Source organism: Magallana gigas, chromosome 3 (genome assembly GCF_963853765.1).
Source record: "Magallana gigas chromosome 3, xbMagGiga1.1, whole genome shotgun sequence".
In the NCBI taxonomy this organism is placed as follows: Eukaryota; Metazoa; Mollusca; class Bivalvia; order Ostreida; family Ostreidae; genus Magallana; species Magallana gigas.
The window spans coordinates 12,031,732-12,053,354 of NC_088855.1; the positions used below are offsets into that span (position 1 = coordinate 12,031,732).

At 33.9% G+C, this 21,623-nt stretch overlaps 1 protein-coding gene across 1 annotated transcript; it reads right to left on the reverse strand.

Annotated features, from left to right (window-relative positions):
• Positions 1 to 1,987: 1,987 nt before the first annotated feature.
• On the reverse strand, positions 1,988 to 13,751 carry LOC109617603 (uncharacterized). The gene is made up of 2 exons (XM_034482261.2): positions 13,605 to 13,751; positions 1,988 to 10,229 (listed from the first exon to the last, which is right to left on the reverse strand). Exon 2 carries the CDS (start codon positions 8,650 to 8,652, stop codon positions 2,407 to 2,409), a length of 6,246 nt encoding a protein of 2,081 aa, XP_034338152.2. The 5' UTR covers positions 8,653 to 10,229; positions 13,605 to 13,751; the 3' UTR covers positions 1,988 to 2,406.
• Positions 13,752 to 21,623: the final 7,872 nt, after the last annotated feature.

Consider the following 21,623-nt stretch of genomic DNA (forward strand, 5'->3'; position numbering starts at 1 on the left):
TTTTTACAAAACCGACGCATACATGAACGTATAGTTTAACAATAACAATGGAAAAACAGCTAATGAAGCGAGGCGGTATCCAAAATGGCGTCCCCTCTCGTTATTTTTCTCCGATGAACTTGATGAACTTGCGTTTTGTACACAGGCCCCTGTTCATAAACTTCAATTTTTTCTTTTTGAGAAATGAATACGATTTATTTATGAAACTATGATTACAAAAATATACCATATAATTAATGATTTAAGAAATGAAGATAATAATTTTTCTATTGATCGACGTATCAAAGAAAAAATTGACCGGAAAACTTCATCAATGCGCGTAGCGCATTGATGAAAAAGTTTTCCGGTCAATTTTTTCTTTGATACGTCGATCAATAGAAAAATTATTATCTTCATTTCTTATCATTTAATTAAACATTTTCAAATAAAAAAATGTGAAGTGTCATTGATCAGAAATGTAAATAATGTAAATGAAGCGGCGCGTATGAATACAAAACAACAACAGCAACAATATTCAAAATGGATGCGCCTTCAGCTGATGCAGAGCTATTGTGCTGAATTTAATGGATTTAACACAAATAGTGAGTTAAAATCGGAACCGGCTAAATTGAAAACGAAAGGAAAATACATGCGATAGTTTGTGATATTATTCACTGTGCAGAAAAACTCGTAATAAAACTAGTTTTCATGTGAGATCGCTGAAATATGCAACTGGACATAACCATCCAAGGAAAGGCGATCGTGGACGAAAATAGCTGATATATCTATCGACAAAGAACAGTATGTATAAGCGACTTTTGTACACGTTGTGGTAACTAGATAGCCAGTGATGTACTTAAATGGTATATCTGCCGCTTGGAATGCACCGAAGGAGTTGATGCATTAGTTACTGAGTACTCATAGCTTTTCTTTACGACGCTTATTCTGATGACCGATCATCTACGTGTGTAAATTAAAAAAATTATCGTTACCAAATTTGAACAGCAGTGTTACCGTGAAAGTTTATAGGCCTATTTGTTCGTTATAATATTCCTGGAAAAGAAACAGCCAGCCTCGCTGTAAATGTTGATTGATCTCAAGCAGACGAAATCGTGAGAAGACGCTTAATTTTCTATTTCGTGAATCAAACAATGTGTTTTGTTTAATTTTGAAGGTTAAACTTTCAAGTTTTTATATTCACAAGGTTGCATTTTGTTTGCTGACAATAAAACAGACACAACTTTACATTTTGTTGACAGTGTTTATCTTGGAAATTCCCATTCCATAAATAGTGTTAAATCAGAACAGTTGAGAAAAGTAGATCCGGAAATTTTTTTATTGATGCAGGTATCAAAGAAATTTTTCAACCAATCAGAAGCGCCGATATCTCATCAAACGAATAAATATTAAATGATATATATGTATTGAATGTTTATTTATAAATCCTCTCGTCGACAGATAGACCACTATTTGTCGCAAGATTTCCGCATACTTTCGTAAGGGAAACTTAAAAAAACAACAGTCCAAATCCCAATTTCCGACGGCTAGAACACCCACAGGAGGCACAAAACACCATCATGTCCCGTTATCGGCAATTTAATAGGTGATAATTAGTTTAATTGTCGTTTAAATCTAATCGAATTACAAAGATGGCTGACAGCACCTTCTCGCTCGAGGTCGCATATGACGTCACACATCATGGCGGGTAGATCGAGAGAGAAAATATGCATATCGCGGCATTTGAATTTCATCGCTCTCAAACTCACGAATTAGGCAGAATATTTTATGAAAACGTTTATAAACTTCATTTTTAATGAGTATAGAATGATTTTATTTAAAAAATTTCGAAAATTGAAAATCATGCGATATGTCCTTTAACGTGCATTGAAGTGCGAAAACAATTCATAAGATATATACTGACGCAGAATATTGTACATGTGTACATAAATTATCTTTCAAAACGATGAATTTCTACTATCTAATGAACGTTTATTCAAAAGATTAGATAAAAACTGTCCAAAACTTTAATCAACAGCAAGCAAATATTAACACAGGAAGGCGTATTTTATAATAACTCAGATATGTTGCTGTAATTATTTGAACATTCTGTAAATATTTACGATGAATCAAATTCCACATTTTTTTAAATTAATACCTACATGTATTCAAAAAGGTCAAATTTATCAGACTGAATAGAGAATATTCAAAACAAAAAACACAGAGTAAAACAAAAACAAAAATAATTATGCTTACACATAATGTAACCCTTCTCACAATCAAATAAACATGTATATACTGAACCGCAATTCATTATATATAAATATACAATTTATGTTTAAATATGCACGCAATCACACTGGTTTCATTTACCGTTATTAAATAATTTTAGTATATTAAATATATATTATAAACCAAAGTGTCCTGTCTTTACATAAAACTCCCATGTACTTTCGCCATATGACCATAACATTCTTGCCCAGAGTTGAAAAATTTCATGCATGTCCAACAAATGTGCATCTTGCAATCTCGACATTCCATGTGCTGACAACCACCATCCTTCTCGATTCCTGCATAACAATTTGGACAGAGTTTTCTGTTATTTGGATCTCGCCGCATCCATTCCCGCAGACCAGATTCATCATTTCCATTTTCTATTTGGTATATTTCACATGACATCCCGTTATGGTATTCGACATGACATTTGCTACACATACCAACCCTACAAACTCCGCAAACAATTCTTCCTCCATTTGCACTGACCTTGTAGACCATAGGACAATCTGGAGTTATGCAATATCGCGCTTTGTCTTTATTTTCTCTAATAAAACAAGATAACGATGAATCTATTATGTTCTGAAGGCTGCAGAATCTTTGTTTTGTCATATTGACAAAATCTTTCCATGCCCAAAGCATCTCGCACCCATCTTGGTAGCATTTAAGTGGAAAGTCTTTGCTTTGTATTGTTGATTCTATATTCATCTTTATGCAATCCCTGCAATAAGGATGCCCACAAGATTCTAACCTATGAATCTCAGTTTCGGAGATTTCACAAAGACATATTCCACATTCGGGCTGATTTGAGTTTGGTATAGAACATTGTTTCCGAAGACGATTCATTAATTCATCGATTTCAGCAACTGCTTTGTCCACTGCTTTATCAGACCCTAGCATTCTAATTCTATGATTTCTGTGATCTAATTCTACAGTCGATAAATCTGATAAGTCTTTTAGACCTTGAAGATCTACATCATGCATCATTATCACAGCTTTCATCAACCCAGGTGGCTTTGAATCCCCTTTTAGGTCATACACCCGCGATTTTGAAGAAGACAGTTTTTCTAAGTACTTATGTATCTTTCTTAAAGCCATATCTCTTGCAAAAGTTTTGCCATGAACGGTCAAAGATGTATTTCTGTGATCAAGCAAAATCAGTGTATCGGTTTTGTTCATTATTTTCTCTAATTTTGCCTGTCCGTCTCGAGTGAAAATATAGCGGAGGGTTGGAATCTGTTCTATGTCAACTGTTTCACCTTCGAGCATTTTCTGTATTTTGTTTCTTGTGTGAACCATACTTTCAATGCTGTCTGCGTCAATATTGATAACGAAGTTTTCATTTTTCAGATGCGTTATTGTTAGCCGCCTTCCTCCTTTTTCCTTCTTAACTTTCTCACAGTATTTTACAATTTCTTTCTGTACTCGTGTGTAAATTGGCGCCAATACAAAGAGCCTGGTTTGGATTTCAGGAGTAACTGACACAGCATTATCTCCAATAAAAAAGTTATCTTTTAACCTGGAACATGCATCAAAACCTTGTTCGGGGTCTTTAAACGTGACAAATGCTTGGTAGGTAAAATCAGCTTGTTTTGGTTCAATTAAAGACACACAAAACATGTTTTGCTTCAGGTACCTTTTAAAACCAGATTCAAGTCTAGTTTTGTACGAAAACATCATTTGTGGCGTCGTTTTAATTTTTTCTCGAATGACAACGACTTTTCCTATATCATTTACTGAAATGTTGAAGTGGTTGAAGAAACTTTCACGCAAAACATCCTCATTAACGAGTTCCCCTAAACCTGATACAAATACCTCGTTTTTCTTATCTGGATTTCTTTTGTTCCTACTTCGTGTTATTTTTACTCGTTTTCCACCAACAGAAAGTTTGCTAAAAGTACTTGATCTGATGATTTCATCCATTTTGTGTTGGTTATGAATTTCAACAAATCCAATGCCAGAGCATTTGCGTCTACACCAAGTAAGCCTAGCTTTTAGTAAATCAGCTTCTTCAGACCTTCCCATTCCTTTGGGGGGCTTTGCACTAACATACTGATTTCTTTTAGTCGCATTTACTGCTGCTAGGGCGTTTTCTGCATTTTCATAAATGATTTGACCCAGGTAACGTGGATTTGTGTTATTCGGTGATTTTTTGATAAATGACTGAATTCGACCAAACCGTTCAAACCATTTAATCATTTCATTATTCGAACCAAAGGCATCAGCATCACCAAAAATAAACACATTACTGTATTCATCTTGATAAAGTAGTTCCTTAGTTTGTCCCCCAGCACCAATTGAAATTCGTATGTTGTGAAAATCTGGCAACACAGGGATTTCAAAAGTTTCAGTCTTAAGTCTTTCCTTGATTGGGTCTATGGCCGTTTTTAATGTATAAGTTGAAATTTCTGTAGAGCTTACAGGTGCAAAAATAGATATTTTTCCCTTGTCACGATCTGCATCAATCACAAAAACTGAATCTTTACACTGCACGGAAAGATTTTCTTGCATAGCTTTGACTTTGCTATACCGAGGACCTACAAATTCTCTGTGACCATGAACACCAACATATTCTGTTAAAACATGTGCAACTCTTCTACTTTCTACGTCTTCGATATCAAAATCTAAGGAACCTTCAATTAGCGCTTCCTCGACATCTTCATCTGCCACAGCTGTAATGTTTAAGGCAAAATCACGCGATGTTTGCATAACCCTTTCGACAATTACCCATTCCGGAAAAGATGCTAGTGACTGGAATGCAGATGAAGGGTGCATAATAACTTGCTGATTTTTGTCTATGAAATAATATCCGGCTTTCTCATGACCAAGATAACGACACAAGTTGTTTTGAAATGATCTGAATAATAGCCTCTGCAAAATCCTCTCGAAATTGGAAGAAGTAGTGAACTCAAATTTGATACTTAAGTTTAGGTCCTTTCTTAAAACATAAAGGATCTCACCTGCACAATCATGAATGCTACGCATTGCTTTCCCATTAACTGAATTATTTTTACACCACTTTCCTTTTTGTTTTTCTTGAACTGCGTGCCATTCCTTATAAACGCAAAGATTGGTGAAATGGTCGCCTAGTTTATGACAAAAAGGAACCTTAAGTTTATCCGATGTTTCTTTTTGCTTTTGTGTACCACCTCGATAAAATAGACATCCAGAAACTGTGCATGACGCTGCAACAATAATACCTTCTAACCCAACATTGCAGTTAACAGAATCGTGAACAAGAACACCTAAAGCTGGTTCAAATGGAAGCTTCGCAATCCATTTTCCTAATTGAGAAATTTTTCCGTCTTCAATTGCACCAAGCTTACTAAGGTGTTCAAAAGCATTTTCCATTGATATTCTTTCCGGCGCTTGTACGAAGTCAAATTCAAGAGGGTCAACATCTAGTTGCAGCAACTTCAGGATTGCATGACCTAAGTGTATTTTTTGTATTTCAGGGATAGACGTGGATAACATTGCATCATAATCTTGCTTAGAATATATTCTATAACATTTTCCTGGACTTGTTCTTCCTGCCCTTCCCTTTCTTTGGTCAGCAGAGCTTTTCGTGATCTTAACGACTCGCAACGCACTAACTTTCTTCCTTGGGTCATATGAGAGTTCTTTCACAGCTCCAGTATCGACAACATATTTTATTCCTGGAATTGTCACGGAAGTCTCGGCGACATTAGTAGCCAAAACAATTTTTCGTCTTCCAATTGGAGAATCTTTAAAGACCAATTTCTGTTCGTCTGTTTGAAGTTTTCCATGTAAAGGTAATATCCAGTAATCTTTCATTCCTCTGAGCAAAATCTCGAGTTTTTTAGCACATTGTTCAATTTCTAGTTGTGAAGTTAGAAAAACTAAAATATCACCAGGCGGCTCTCGACCGTGAATCTCCGCCGCTTTTTCAATAGCTTTTATTTCGTATTCATCAGCTATCTCTGAACCATATGAAGTCTTCATCCACTCAATCTCAACAGGAAACATACGCCCTGAAACCTTCAGGACAGGACACATTTCTGGTCCTCCAAAATAATGCACAAAAATTTCGGGATCAATGGTTGCAGACGTAACAACAACATGAAATTCCGGTCGCTGCGGCAAACATTTCTTGATCATTCCAAGCAAAAGATCTGTATACACGCTTCTTTCATGTGCCTCATCTATCACTACACACGAGTAGTTAATCAACAATGGATCTTTTAAACACTCATTTAAGAGCATATGATCAGTCATGTACAATATCTTAGTATGTTCACTCAGCTTTGACTTCATTCCTACTTGATATCCAACAAGATCGCCTACGTTTGAATTCAATTCTGATGCCACTCGTTGAGCAAGACTCATTGCCGCAACCTTTCGTGGTTGTGTACAAACAATTTTCCCTGAGGAGCCTAATGCGGAATCAAGGATATATTGAGTAATTTGTGTACTTTTTCCAGATCCAGTCTCACCTAATACTATTGAAACCTGACTCTGAAGAATTTTATCGACAATTTCTGTTCTTTTTGCATAAATTGGCAATGCCTGTTCCAATCTTGAGCACTCGACTTCAAACCTTTTCATCACAGAATCAATATCCTTAGACTCTATATTCCCTTCTTTATAAGATTTAACTTGTTTATCTACTTCGGACTGGCAAAGCTGGAATTCGATCTTTTGTTGTTTCAGTTCGTCCAGTTTGTCATTTAAAGCCTTTCTCTGTGCCTCTCGTTCCTCGTGAACTGTTAGATCAATAAATCTTTTTTGAGAAAAATTGCCTAATGCAGATAGTTTGACCTCGGTATTTTTCTGTTTATCTCCATGCATTTCTAAAAGTTTTACAGCTCTGTCTTCTATACATTGGTAGGTTTTTGTAATGCTTTTATATTTTGTCGTAGACAAAGCATCGCTTTCAAATTGGCATCGAAAAGGCAATCCTCGATCACTTTCTCTCAGACAACTTTGAAATTTTTGGGCATCTGCGTTACTTTTAAAGATAATTACGACCTTCGTTGCATTACCTACAGAATCACTTTCCATGGACTTTATTCGAAATCTTATGTCAACAATAATTCCAACAAGATGAGAGAGCAAATCGATTTCTTTCAGCTGCGGCCAAACGGTCATCGTATATGTCAAAGAGTTCAACCTGTCTTCCGTGTGTCTTTCAACATTTTTAAACTGTGGCATTTTTTCTGTTGGCTGCTTAACCGTTTGTTTCTCTCTGCTTATTTTTTTATCTCTTTTATTTTTTGTAGATAGTACCTGCCCTTCCCTTTCATTAGATTTAGATTCTGTTTTTTCTCTTTTTGGATTTCTCTTCTTCTTACTTCCGTTGCATATATTCTTCTCATCTTCAGTAATCGAATAATTGATATATTCGGGATTTAATGCACTTTTAGTGGTTGCATTAGATATATATTTTGAGTTCCCTTTTGATATTTCCTTTTTGTGCGAATTACAATTTGCTGGAACATTGTGCTTTTCCTCGGCAAATTCTCTACTATCTCGGTTCAAATTTATTTTTTCCTTTAATTTTTCTCTTTCTTGATTGCGTGTTGGTTCATATTTCACAATGAAGTTGTCTTGTTCTCTGGTTTCTTTTGCAGGTTTGGTCAACTTTGATTTCATTCTATCTAAAACTTCCATTTCTCGTTTTGTAATTTTATCCAACTCTGTGACATTTGATTTGACATTGACTACTTGATTCTGAATTGATTTGTTCGCAGTATAGTCTCCGTCATTTTTAACGTCTGTGGTTTTTGACTCAAAACTTCGTTTTGCTTTAGAATGAGAAACTGTGTTTGAACCAGAAAGTGCGTTTCCTGTCTGACTTGATTTAGGAGCATAATTATTTGCTTTGAATGTCTTTTTATCGGGATGGTTTATTTCTTGCCTAGATTTTACCATTTCCTTAACATCTTCGTCATGTGAATTTTCAATTTGTATGGAAATATCTTTTGTATGTTTTTTCAATACAGTGTATTTTGCTGTTTTAACTTTCTCACACACCATATCTGGAATTTCGAAATTTACAAAACCATTTCCTTGAGGCAAAATTGTTTTCTCTCTTTTTAAGTCACATTTATTTGTACAAGAAAATTCTCTGTTTGTTCTTATTTGAGAGAGCTTGATCTTGACATCTTCTGAAATATTGTTTAGATCATCCTCTGGAAACCCCAAACATGATTTGCCTTGCTTTTCTGTAACGGCTTCATGCATCACATCCATTGTATTGAAACATTGCTCTTTATCACTTAATAGCTGTGTTTTCATTTCAGATGAAATGCATTCATGCATCTCTGGTACAGAACTGCGATTCCTTTTTGTGTCCATCTGCTCCTTCGAGTCATTTATTGTAATTTTTTTCTCTCCTTCTGGTTTCAAAATTAGGGTGACGATTTTGGTCATTTGGGCCATCAATATTGTCAATCATTTTAGAGGTTTTATCAGGAAATTTATTCATAAATTTAGTATCTTCCTCTATCAATGGCATTCTAAACCTTTGATGCATCCAACTTAATGTAGATTCTCTCACAGCTTCCGTACTGTTGTCTGTTTTGTTTTGACTACCTATATTGCCTTCCGGATTTTCCATTTTCGTATTCATCATCCCATATTTTGCAGTTAATGTATTTGTCTCGCTTTCAATTCCCTTTGTTTGCAATTGATCTTCACTTTCACGTTTGAATTCACAAACAGAGTAACCATCTCTTTCTTCGCTAATTTGATTGATTAGTTTGGCACACACCTGTTCATTTGCACTCCTTTGCGCCAGACCTAGAGAAATTTGTGTTGGCTTTGTTTTTCCACAAAAATGTGAATCTCCTCCATGGAATATGCCTAATCCATATTCTTTCGCATTTGATTTATGATTTTCTCTCGATATCATGCTTCCGATTCTTTTTCCGCCTCGCACTGCAGTACTGTCCTTACATTCGCAAACATATTTAGAGTCAATGTTACAAATCTTTAGTACATTTCCTGGGTGCCTTATTTTGGTGACATCTTTTGATGGGTGTTCCCAGTCTACTGATGTATGTTCTGAATTAGTATTATTTCCAAACACGTGCAATTTATTACTTGAGGCCAAGTTTGGAACTAGAGGTCCTTCAATATTTGATACTGGATTGTTGGAAGGCAATACTTTCTTATTGCTTTGTTTAGAATTTTCTTTTTTATTTCTCATCGAAATTGTATCATTTTGAATATCGCTTGATTCTTCTAGATGTCCTTTTTCAACTTTTAGCTTATCAAGCACAGGTTCAATATTCCTTATATCGTTGGAAAGTACTAAAGGTATATCAGTCTTTAGTTGCAATAAATGTGATTTCATTTGTTCTGGGCATATTTTTTTAATTGGGACAGTAGAACAGCTTGATACGTTTGGTGCTTTTATGGGAGATCCTCCTGAGCTATTTTCGGTTTCCATATATGTGGTGGAACATGTATCAAGCACTGATTGTGTACACACTTTATTAGGTTTTTTATTTAGTTCCTTAGTTGGAGATAATTCAGAAAAATTACTGTGGTTGGAGTACTTGAAACTAGAACTGTGTTTTGAAAAATTGTTTGTTTCTTTAAAGGATTCTTTCTCAATAATTTCTTCTCCAATACACGTATCGAAGTTATTAAAAGACCTTCTATTCCCAGTTGAATGAGTTGATATAACTAATGGTTCAATAGTACCTAACTGCTGTTTTCTAGTAGGTCCTACAATATTTGATTCAAAATCAGTCGTCTTAACAAATTTATCTCCGGCACCATTATTTACCGTTTTTCGTATTTGTTGTTTGAACATACTTTTGTCCAACATATTTTCTCTTTTCTGGTGCAGTGATACATAAGGGCTTGAAGTTTTTGACACTGGTGTATTTATGTGGTAACTGCATGATTCGTTGATAGAATAACTATGCACAGATGTTGTCCTAGTAGGTCTTGTTTCAGTTTTGTCTGCTTTTTGTGGCCGTTTGCTTGCACGTTGTCCCATCTTATCTCTACAATGAAAAAGAAATTGAAAAATTGTTGTTTTATTCACTTTTTATTAGCGAAGAACAGTTGAAATCAATTCTATGGAAATAACCGTGTCATATGTTCTTTCTGGCAAGTTCCCTTTTTAACTGGACAAAAAAAAGAAATATTTAAAGAGAAGTATAACGCACTTTTCCAGTATTTTGCTTTTTCCTGTGTTTAAACAGAAATTACTTTTTTGAAAAATAGATATTAATATACTTAGCACAATTTGAACCTCTAATTTTATAATTGTGTTTTGATCAGCCAGTTGTAATAAATTCAAGAAACTAACAATTGAATACTATAAAGCAACGTGCGAGAAATATTTACGAGGTTCGCGAGACCTCGTATCTAAACTATTATGTTTACAAATTTCAGTGCGTTTAATAACAGTACAAATTGATTTTGTAAGGTACACTTTATTTAATTCAAATAACGTACTGTTGAGGCGCAAGCGGGGTTTAGATGATGAAAAGAAATGAAAATCACATATACAAATGTTTCATATTACAATTGCTGAAAGTGTTATATATATATATAAGGAATCATTGTGAGGTGATGATTTATGTCGGGGCATGATAAATTTAACCTTCAGGATTTGACCACGTCCCCGGCCAAAATAATCACATCATAATACTCAAAGAATGATTCCTTGTTCCTTAATTAAACAAAAGAATCCGGTTTAAAGAAAGATCACGTTAAAAATTAAGATCTTTGATCCTCAGCAATGTTCGATAACTTTAAACTATCTGGATTTTTTTATCCGTACCATAAAGCTGCTATTTGCATAGACAAATTTGATTTGTTTACTAGTGTTAATATAACATGCAGTCATTCAACGAACTGCTCAGCTCAGAGGTTTCACGGTGAACTACTACAGGCTTGGAAAGCCGTATATCAGGTTTTTTCCGCGTCATGTTTTTTCCGCGATTTAGAACCTAGAACGGTATATATAATTTACGCGAATCAAATTTTCACTAATTCAAAGTCATAGTGAAAATATAATTCAAGAATGTTTAATCCTGTGAAGTAAGAGGGTAAAAGTATCTAAATTGCCGCTCTTTATAATAAAAAATTCGGACAAACCATTTATTCCATTTCCTTAATGTTTAATAATTATCGATAATTATGTTCAGAGACGCAAACAGTCATAGATAAATACATGATGTGTAGATTATGCACCGTTACATATACCAGTAGCTCAGGTATAATTAGACATTGGTTTACGCAAGAAAAGCGACCGTTTTAATTAGCTTGTCAATGGATTATTAAATAAACTATGAGGCTTACATACCTATTATATTGCGCTTGCTTCCGATCCCGCAATTTCTACTCAAAACTTACTGAACAGAGTTCATATATACGCTGATATATTTTCTGCGATTCGGAAATCGTCGCGAACAGAGCGGAAATTGGATACACGCGGAAAAAACCTGATATACGGTATTAGCAATGAAAAATAACCTTGCATGCAATTTGATTCTATGTCGGATATATATATATATATATATATATATATATATATATATATATATATATATATATATATATATATATATATATATATATATATATAATATATATATACCTTAAGTCAATATTACATGTAAGTGTGATTTATGATAATGAAATGTTTGAATGCAAAAAACACTGTTTAAACGAATTTCATTTTTTAATTGAGCTGTTTAAAATACGAGGGTCAATGAAAAAATACAAATACAATGTAGCTGTCTATCACATATTTTTAAGTAATAACTAACAGATTAATTTATGCAACAATACTTAGTTTATTGATATACGAAGTTTCATTCTATTTGAAAATGAGACGGTATTTTTGTTACCGATTTTAAAAACAACATGTTTTATCACCATGGCGCACGGTAACGTTGAAAACAAAACGTTAATATGACAGACGCACAGTTAATAGAAATTACTAATCTTTCTATCATCTTGAGTCTTTTGTGCTTTTAACCAAGAAAATCCCTGAATGTTAGATGACGTTGTTTATTTTTAATCAAATATCTACAGATATTAATCTCCCTTCCATATATTGTTTGATGTTTGAAATTTACTACAACCCAACAAAATGTGTTAGAGTTAAGCACAAATGTGCAAATAATTTTGACTTTTTTCCAGCATTGAGCATTTTCAGTTTTTATCGGCTTTTTACCGAGTAGGATCCATTCTCTATATTTTTTCGTTGCGCCGTGACGTCCGGCGACGTCAATGTTTTTAGTAAATTTTGAAGGACTGTATGTCTTTAGTTACTAATAAATGTTTATTTATTGTATATATATCGTCATTATGTGGTACATCGAATATTATGACAATATTTGATTTTAGGTTTCAATATTAGTTGGTTTTAAGCCCAATTTATGGAGATATTACTTTCAACATATGATTTATTATTGTTGACAAAACACAAAGTTTGACCGTGCGCCGTGACCTCATTTTGTAGGATTAGATTCTAAATAATTCTGGAATATATTATCTATTTTGATTTCAAATTGTTTGAAAACGATTGCTAAATTATGTCTACTAAATTTAGTAATAATATGACGTTAAGTAAAATTTTTATTGACCCTCGGATAATCATTTTAAAGCGATTTTCAGAAATAAGTTTGCAAAAGTATGTCAAAAATACTGAATGCTTTGTTTTGTTTTAATTGTAAAGCTATAAAAGTGTTTTTAAAAATCACACATTATCCAACAATTGTATATCACACAGAAACTGTGCTCTTTTTTAAATGTCAAAATTTTTCTTATCATGTGAATAGAAATTTAATAATGCTCATCGTTTACACTTGAGTGTAATAATAAAAATACCTCTTTCTTTGTCAATTATTGTAGTGGTGTTTGTGCCAACGAAATATTTGAATTTGTATTTAAAGAGCTTAATACCTGAATTCAGTATACCAAACACACATATCCTTCTCTGTGGTAATGGTAACTTTGTATAATGAAATTGTCCCTGGTATGCAGCAAATAGCTACAAATTCTCACATTTTACTGTAGTAATATTTTCCCTTGACTTTTGCGTTCAAAAAAATATAACATGGTTTAGACAACAGATTGTAACTATTAGGGTAATAACCTGGTAAGTTACTAAACTTGTGCATAAACCCATTGTATATTATACATAAATTTTATATAAACAATAAAATTTGTTCCATCCCATGAAATCTCTTTTGTGAAAAATTATACCTTTTACTTATACCTACAAAAAAAAAATAAACGTACAACGGCCCCTCCTCCATTCATTATGAACGATGCTGCCTGCCTGTGTCAGCTATCATAAAAGTGAACGTAAAGACAGTTGAGGTAAATACGTGTGTGTAACCAACAAAATTGTCACTTACCTTATTTCAAAAAGTCATTCAAATTTATAAACATATCGTATCTACTTTCTAGTAATGTGGCAACCATACTCGTGACAAACATATATGCAAATATTATGCTGGCGTTGCACTTTATCGCTTCGACGAAAACTGTCTACTTTCGGTTTCTTCAATTTACGGAAAATAGGACAGGGATTATCAATCGATAAAGAAGCTTTACTGTCTACCTTTGCTTTTTTCTTCATTTACATAAAATTGGTGTACCTTCAAAAGATTGGCTGCTTCTCTTTCTCAAACCTACTGACGGAAAAAATACCCGATTCAAGATACGACTATTTACACTATCACATCTTATTTTTTTTTATCTAAATTGTATTATTAATAGATTTTACGTACATCTCTATTCGGAACTTCTCAAATAGTTACGTTAATACGGAACAAGGTTTTCCCCTTGTAAGTTTTTGAATTTTTGAGTAGCGATTGAACAAAAACTACTAAGATTTGTATTATTTTTTTAAACATCAAGAAAAACTTTTAAAAATATATGTGTAAATAAAGACAAGATTGTTTGAATGATTCATTATTGGTAAAGATAAACCAATACAATTAAACAGAAAAAAGTCTATAATATTTGGTTTTTGTTGTTACTTTTAGTCTTTTTGTCAAAATTGGTCAGGGCTAATAGTTAAAGAGTCAGGGCTAGTGAAACATTGATGAGGTAGCCCGACTGGTCTAGTAAATCAAAAACTTAATGTCAAACCCTGGTTACGCTATTGTATAAATCAACATTTTTTTCTCCAAATAATATAGGGAATCTGTTTTGCCATTTAAGATTAACACATTCTAATTCATCGCTCGTAGAAAAACAAAACACTCTAAACGTATTGTATTAAGCGTGTACCGGGAAGTTATTATACCCGCACTTTCTAAAGAAAGTTTGGGTATATTGTTGTTACCCTGTTCCGTCCGCCCGTCCGTCTGTCTGTCACGTTTTACTTTCTGAAACTGCTCTAACATCTTATAAACCAGCAAACTGAACTCTCGGAGTTTGATTTTGGGTGTCTTGTTGTTTTGTAAAAAAGGTTTCAAAAATTCTCTGGTAGTCCTGGGGGTCAAATAATTGGTAAAAAAAGACGTTTTTCACAAAAAACCTTCTTCCTCGAACTCCTCCTACATTTTTAACAGTAGACAAATCATCTCTTGGAAATTAAGGTTTCCGAAATTTCAATTGTGTTCTGGGGATCATTAAATGGCTGAAAAATGACGGTTTTTTTGGTTGTTTTTTTTTTTTTTTTTTTACCAAAAACTGGTTTCAAAAACGTCCTTTTTTTGGCAGTAGCCAAATTATCTTCTAGAATAAGATTGGGGGTGTTATACTGAAGTGTGATCAGGTTCCAGAAGTTTTTTTTTATTAAGGGGATCAGTTGGCAACAAAAATGACGGGTTTTTTTGCAAAAAAAGTATGGTTCCCAGAACTCCTCTTACAACTTTTGGAGTAGCTACGTAATCTCTTGGGAAGTAATTGGGACTGTCCTATAGATGTGCAATAAGGTTTTAAAAATTTTAATTTCATCCAGGGAGTCAAATAGTAGCAGAAAATTGATATTTATCACTAAAAAAAAAGCCCATAGATCCCAGAAATCCTCTTATGATTTAATGGATAGACACATCATATCTTGAGATATGATAGGGACTGTTCTATAGATGTGCAGTAAGGTTTTAAAAATTTAAATTTCATCTAGGGAGTCAAAAAGTAGCAGAAAATTGATGTTCATCACTCCAAAAACATAGATCCTAAAACTCCTCTTATGATTTAATGGATAGACACATCATATCTTGGGATATGATAGGGACTGTTCTATAGATATGCATTACGGTTTTGAAAAATTAAATTTAACCCTGAGGCCCATTACCTATATACCGTTTGTTGCCCTTTACGGATCAAGAAAATATATGGTTAAGGGGTGGGGATTTCAACCGTTTTCGAGATATTTGCGCTCTTCCTGTTCGAGGTGGGTTACGACCACCCCTGGGGCCAATGACCTACATACAGTTTGATGCCCCTTGACACAAGGAACACGTATATATATGGTTTAAGGGTGGGAATCTCAACTGTTTTGAAGATATTAAGGGACTTGCTGTTCGGGGGGGGGGGGGGGGGTCAGGACCAACCACAGGGCCCATGACAGACATAACATGTGATGCCCCTTGATATCAGAAACAAGAATATATATGTTTTGGGGTCATGATTATAACATTTTCTGAGATATATTATAATTTCCAATTCCTGGGGGTGGGGATGATCCCAGGAGTCAGATCTAATAAACCCTATATATTGCCAATAACAGTCAATATATATATATGATCATGAAAACCCTATATTATTATCTTTGTCCGTTTTCAAGTTACCATTTACAATAGAGTCTACGATTCTTCCTACAAGGTTCAATGTTAGACCCTTTTGACCCCCCCCCCTGAAAAGTGGTCGTCTAACCCAAAATGAGAAAAATCAAACTAGGGTGCACAACTACATATATGCAGGCCTTTCGTATCCTAGAGTTTTGTATAATTCTGTTCAGCCATCTCTGAGAAACAAGTTCAGAGCGGGAAAGAAGAAAAAGAAGACGAAGAATGTAATAATACATTAAATAAGAATCGTACAAAAAAAAATTTCAATCGGGAGACTTAAGAATAAAGATTAAATAGAGATAGGATCATCAAACATCAATAATTTAAAGATAATTGACAGTTTCTGATTCTAAGGGGGTCAGGATGACCCCTTAAGGCCATGACTTACACGCCATAATGATCTGATGCGCCATGATCTAAGGAGGAATAATATCTTTGGATGAAGGTGGGGATCTCAATGGTTTTTATATTTGATAATTTTAGAAAGAGCACTTGGGATCATGACCTACATACCATCTGAAATGCTTTGAACAAAGAAACAATAATATATGTTCATGATATATGATTCAACCTAAGAACCCAGATATAGATCAATGACCTATGTTTTGTAATGCTTCCTATGTATATATACATGTATTAGTTTGTGTTTTGGTCTTCAATTCATGTTCATGACTGTAATATGACTTAGTCTTATTTTAAATTACATTAAAAAATTGTCAAATATATGACTTGGAACCCCCACCACCAAACAAACTCAAGTGTAAACTGTTGCCCCCCCCCCCCCCTTTAATTGACGAATGATCTTTTAAAATAAAAATATAATTTGGGGTCTAAATACTTTTATGAACTGGTAAAAAATGTTATTCTTGAAAAAAAATTACATTACACCTTGCATATTGAGATATGATCAAAAGTCATATTTCTACCTTGGGATAAATAACTAATATTCATTGACAAGTTGAAATTAATAACAATGAATGATTCAAATTATAAATGTTTATTCTGCACATCCACCCCCCCCCCCCCCCCCCAAATCAAACCTGGTTCTAAATATTCAGTCTTCTTACATTCTTACATGTGTACAATAGCAATTTTTAAATAATTTCTTGATTGCTTTTTCTCTCCTAATGCACATTAACATTTTGGAAATTGCTTAATTCATTTTTAGACGGTGGCTATAAATGTCTATTGCTACCGTCCTGACCGGAAGAGTATTTCTCACGGGGACCCTAGTGGGTAAGGAACGATAACTCTGTTAGGTATGCAGTGTTACAGATAATGTTTTATCTGTGTCGATTTCAGTATGAGAACTCATTTTCATCTTATCAGATATTTTAAGCATTATAGCTGCTAATTATTTTGTACATATATTTAAATGATTTATGAAATTGTGTTTTATTGTAAATTGGCCGTTACCCTGTCTGCTTACACGGTATCGATAATTTATGCACCAACTGCCAGTTGTGACGTTTAACTCTGTATCAGGGCTGCATAAACTATATCACTGCGGTAATTTGCTGATAATTTTATGATGTAAACAATTGTCAGAAACACACTATTTAAACAGGTTTGCCATTTCATATTTCATCAATTTTTCAACGCATTAATTTTAGTTGAGGCAGAATATTTATTTTGTTGTAGCTTATTCCAAAGAATTCACAACAGATACTGACAATGAATATTACATAAATTACATTTTATTGAACTTCAGCCGATCAATGGCACACTTTCTTCTACAAGTGTGCATGTGTTTTCAAACATACAAAAAACTTGACATGATACAAATGTGTTTAATTTTGGACTGATCTGTGATTTACATGAACCTTATGTTGTAACCCACTCAGTCTGTAGGAACATTAATTTTATTACAGGAACCTCAATATTCATCAGACAATATTTACTACTGAATTTGACCGATTGATCGATCGACCTCGGATTGTAAAATTCATGTGCAAATCGAGTTGCCATTTTACAATTTTACATGTATAAACAAACCACATTTTACGATGTTTCAAAGATTTTCAGTTCAGATTTTTTGTAAGCAAATAAGGGATTAAAGACATATGCTGTAAAAAGTCTTATGGATTTCACGGCGTGTCAGCTCGTGTATCTCTAAATAATTTGCAGCAAACGCTAGCTTTTTTGTGAGAAAAAACAATCGGTTCAACTCATGCAATATCCCATATTCATTTATGGTACACTGTGAACGGTAATGCAAGATATAATAATTTTGTTCACAAAACAGTTTCTGACGAATTTTTTCACAATAAACTGAATAACGCAATTTAATGAAAGAAGTACAATCTGTGACTTTAATCCATATGCACCCGTCAACGGAACCTTTTCTTTGGTTTTGGGGGGATTTTTCACTAAAAGATAACATTATTACACATGTACGTAAATATCGCCCCTTTTGTTCTCAAATAATTTTTATCTCGCGAGTACAACTCTATTTGACCTTTCTTCGACATTTGTTTCCATAATAGGCAGGCCTAATATATAAATACGCCAGTTTGTTGCGACTCGCAATCGAAATTCACAACGGTTAGAGAGTGTCATCACTCAACGAAATGCTACATCAGCCGTAGCGTATACATCCATGCTATATTTGCGATAAATAATGAAACATGAAGGCAAAAAATGTGCTTCATATATGACTGTAGTTTTCTGCTTAGCTACAGAACTATAGCTTTCCGGAAATATTGGTTGGGTTTGCGAACCCTAGATATAGTGTTTATAGTACATGCAAAGAATAGAATGAAATTTATATTCACAGCTCTACGGTCAGACAAACAAGCGTTCAACTTGGATTTCGTTTGTTTGGGTTTTTTTAAACTAATCTTGAATAATTAATCAATATTTGTTGTAAGTTTACTAGAAGAGTTTAATGTAGCAAGTAAATTATGCGTGTTAAAGTGTACTGAGAAGCGATAGAATATACATGTGACTTTCCCAAATCCATTTAAATGATTTGAATGAATCTATAGCTAAATACAATGATTAATAAAACTGGCGCGACTGAATATTGTATGATATTTTTTTTCAAATTTTTATTCACTTTCGCTGTGAGCAAATGGAAATAATCCACATAAGTCGAAGATAAAATATTGATTGACTCTTTTCTTTCGTGATGACGTGCATTCCAAAAGCAATACCAGTTTTATCAAACAGGTTCTTGTAAACCATTCCGTTTTCTTTACACCTAAATGTATTGACTGACTATGAGGACAAAAGCAAGTGTGATGGTCCACAAGACTACAACTTTTTCCCCGTGAAGAAATTGACGGAAAATGCTGTCGAGAGGGACAATAAACATACTATACATGTCTACCAAATAATTAGTAAAAACCTGATAAGTATTTTATCCATTTATTATATCCAATCCACACTTTTCAAAAGTTGTTCCCCTTTACGGGGCAACGCAAAGGTCAAAAGGGAAAAAACCAAAAATCCCCTTCTTTATACAATCAAATATTTGTGCGTACTGTGATGAAATCGCTTTGGATTTGATTTATTCATTCAATATGTGGTGGCAACCCACCTATTTAATGAGTCATTCTGGGGCAATCAAAATACATACATGTAGTACATGTATTACCGAAAACGGAGTTTTAATGTCAACATATTTACATACAAACATCTAGATACAAACATATAGATACAAACTTCTATACTACAAAGGCTACTGTGATAAATCTATGGGTTTTCCCCAAAAGATGACGATAAAGAGACACAACATTTGTAAAGTGTGGATTGTGATCCCAACTACGATTTCCACAGAATTATCCATGTAGGAAACTCACGACAAGTTGTGCGAGTAAGTGTTAAGTATAAGTACATGAATGAGATACTGGCTTTGGATTTTCGACAACAATAATTATCATACATGTAATATGCCACTTTCAAACGGCGCCACGGTCTAACAGTACCTGGTCCAACAACCTTAACCTCCTCCAGCATCTGAAATTTAGGACTCAGATTCAGCATCCAAGTCTTTCAAGTCCATAAGTAGGTCCAGATGCATCATCCATGCAAGTTTGGTGAAGATGGGACAAGTAATAGCTTAGATACAGGACCTGCAACAAAAACGTTAACCAGGTCCGGACGCCGACGCCGAGGGTATAGCATAAGCTTCCCCTGACTTCGTCTCGGTGAGCTAAAAATGCGATATGATAGGTAACGATGATAGGTTATTTAAATATTAAAAGATGATGATACAGTATGCTGTCAAAGGGAGATCACTTATTTAGAAAGTGAAAGTAATACTTATGTATGCTGGCGTCTCATTATATTGTGCTACTACATGTATTATGCTTAACTATATTGGTCAACATCATAATGACAATCCAATTAAAGCACAATAATGAATTCCTTTAGCTAATCATCACAAAAGGAATGTTTATACATGTTAACTAATCCTTTTCTGCATATGGAAAACACATGTACATGTATACGTGAAACCCATCTAATCGAAGAGCTGGGTAAAACTAGTACCCGCTAATGAGACCTGCAGACCTGTGTTGTGTACGTAACTTCAGACAAAGATCAGTTATATGTAACATGCATGTATTTTTATGACCTATTCTTCAAAACCCCATTGCACTATTTTATTAGGTAAATAACAGCTTCATGGTTTTGAAGGACACCTGCATATTGTAATATATACTTCCTATTGAAATAAACAATAAAATATAATTATATTCTTTACCCCCAAAATAATGTTACCTAACATTGAAGCGCAATGGGTTAGATCGTTTACATGTCTGTAAGAGCATTGGGGTCAAAGGTGTATTTTTGGTAATTTTACTATTGATATATATGAAATTTTATTTGGGGGGGGGGGGGGGGGGTCTGGACCCCTCACTCCCACCCTTTCTCTAAATCTGTGCACACGATGACGTACATGTAACGTTAGGCACACAGAAGCAAATCTAAAGCCGGCAACCGCCACGAGGAGGGGGCATTATTTAATTTTGTTTGTAATAATAATATAGACCATTATACTTTCTGTGACATGAAATGTTAAGATTATTGATTAACTGAAAATTCACTGCAAACAGTTCAACCCAAAATTGCATATAAAGTGCTGCTCATGTGTATTATGGGTAGGGATCTCATCCTTCAGTTATGAAAATTATAATTTTTAAATTACTTGCATGTGGCCTTCATTTTTAATTAAACTAATAAAATAAAAACTAGATGTTGTCATTAGATAGTAATATCCGCAAAACAATGTTAGTTATGGGCAAACAGTGGTGTGGATATTACTATATAATGACAGCATCTAGTTTTTATTTTTCAACAAGCTAGCGTGGAATTGAAATAACTATTTCCGAATGTGCCTAATGTGTTATATATATATATATATATATATATATATATATATATATATATATATATATATATATATATAATATGGCGCGAGCGGGTTTCCGCGCAAAATGCTAAAAAGAATACAGTCAAATAAAGTACGTTTACAGTAATCTATAAAATATTGACACAGACTATTGTACATGTACACGTGAATTGCATTTCCAAACCATGTCTCAATCAACTATCTAATCAATTCAAAGTCAAGTCTTTTTTCAAAACTTTTATTAATAGCAAGCAAATGTTAACACACGAGGGCAC

Coding starts and splice junctions, on each gene's coding strand:
- LOC109617603 (XM_034482261.2), bottom strand. CDS start 8,652: ATGGCCCAAATGACCAAAATCGTCACCCTAATTTTGAAACCAGAAGGA.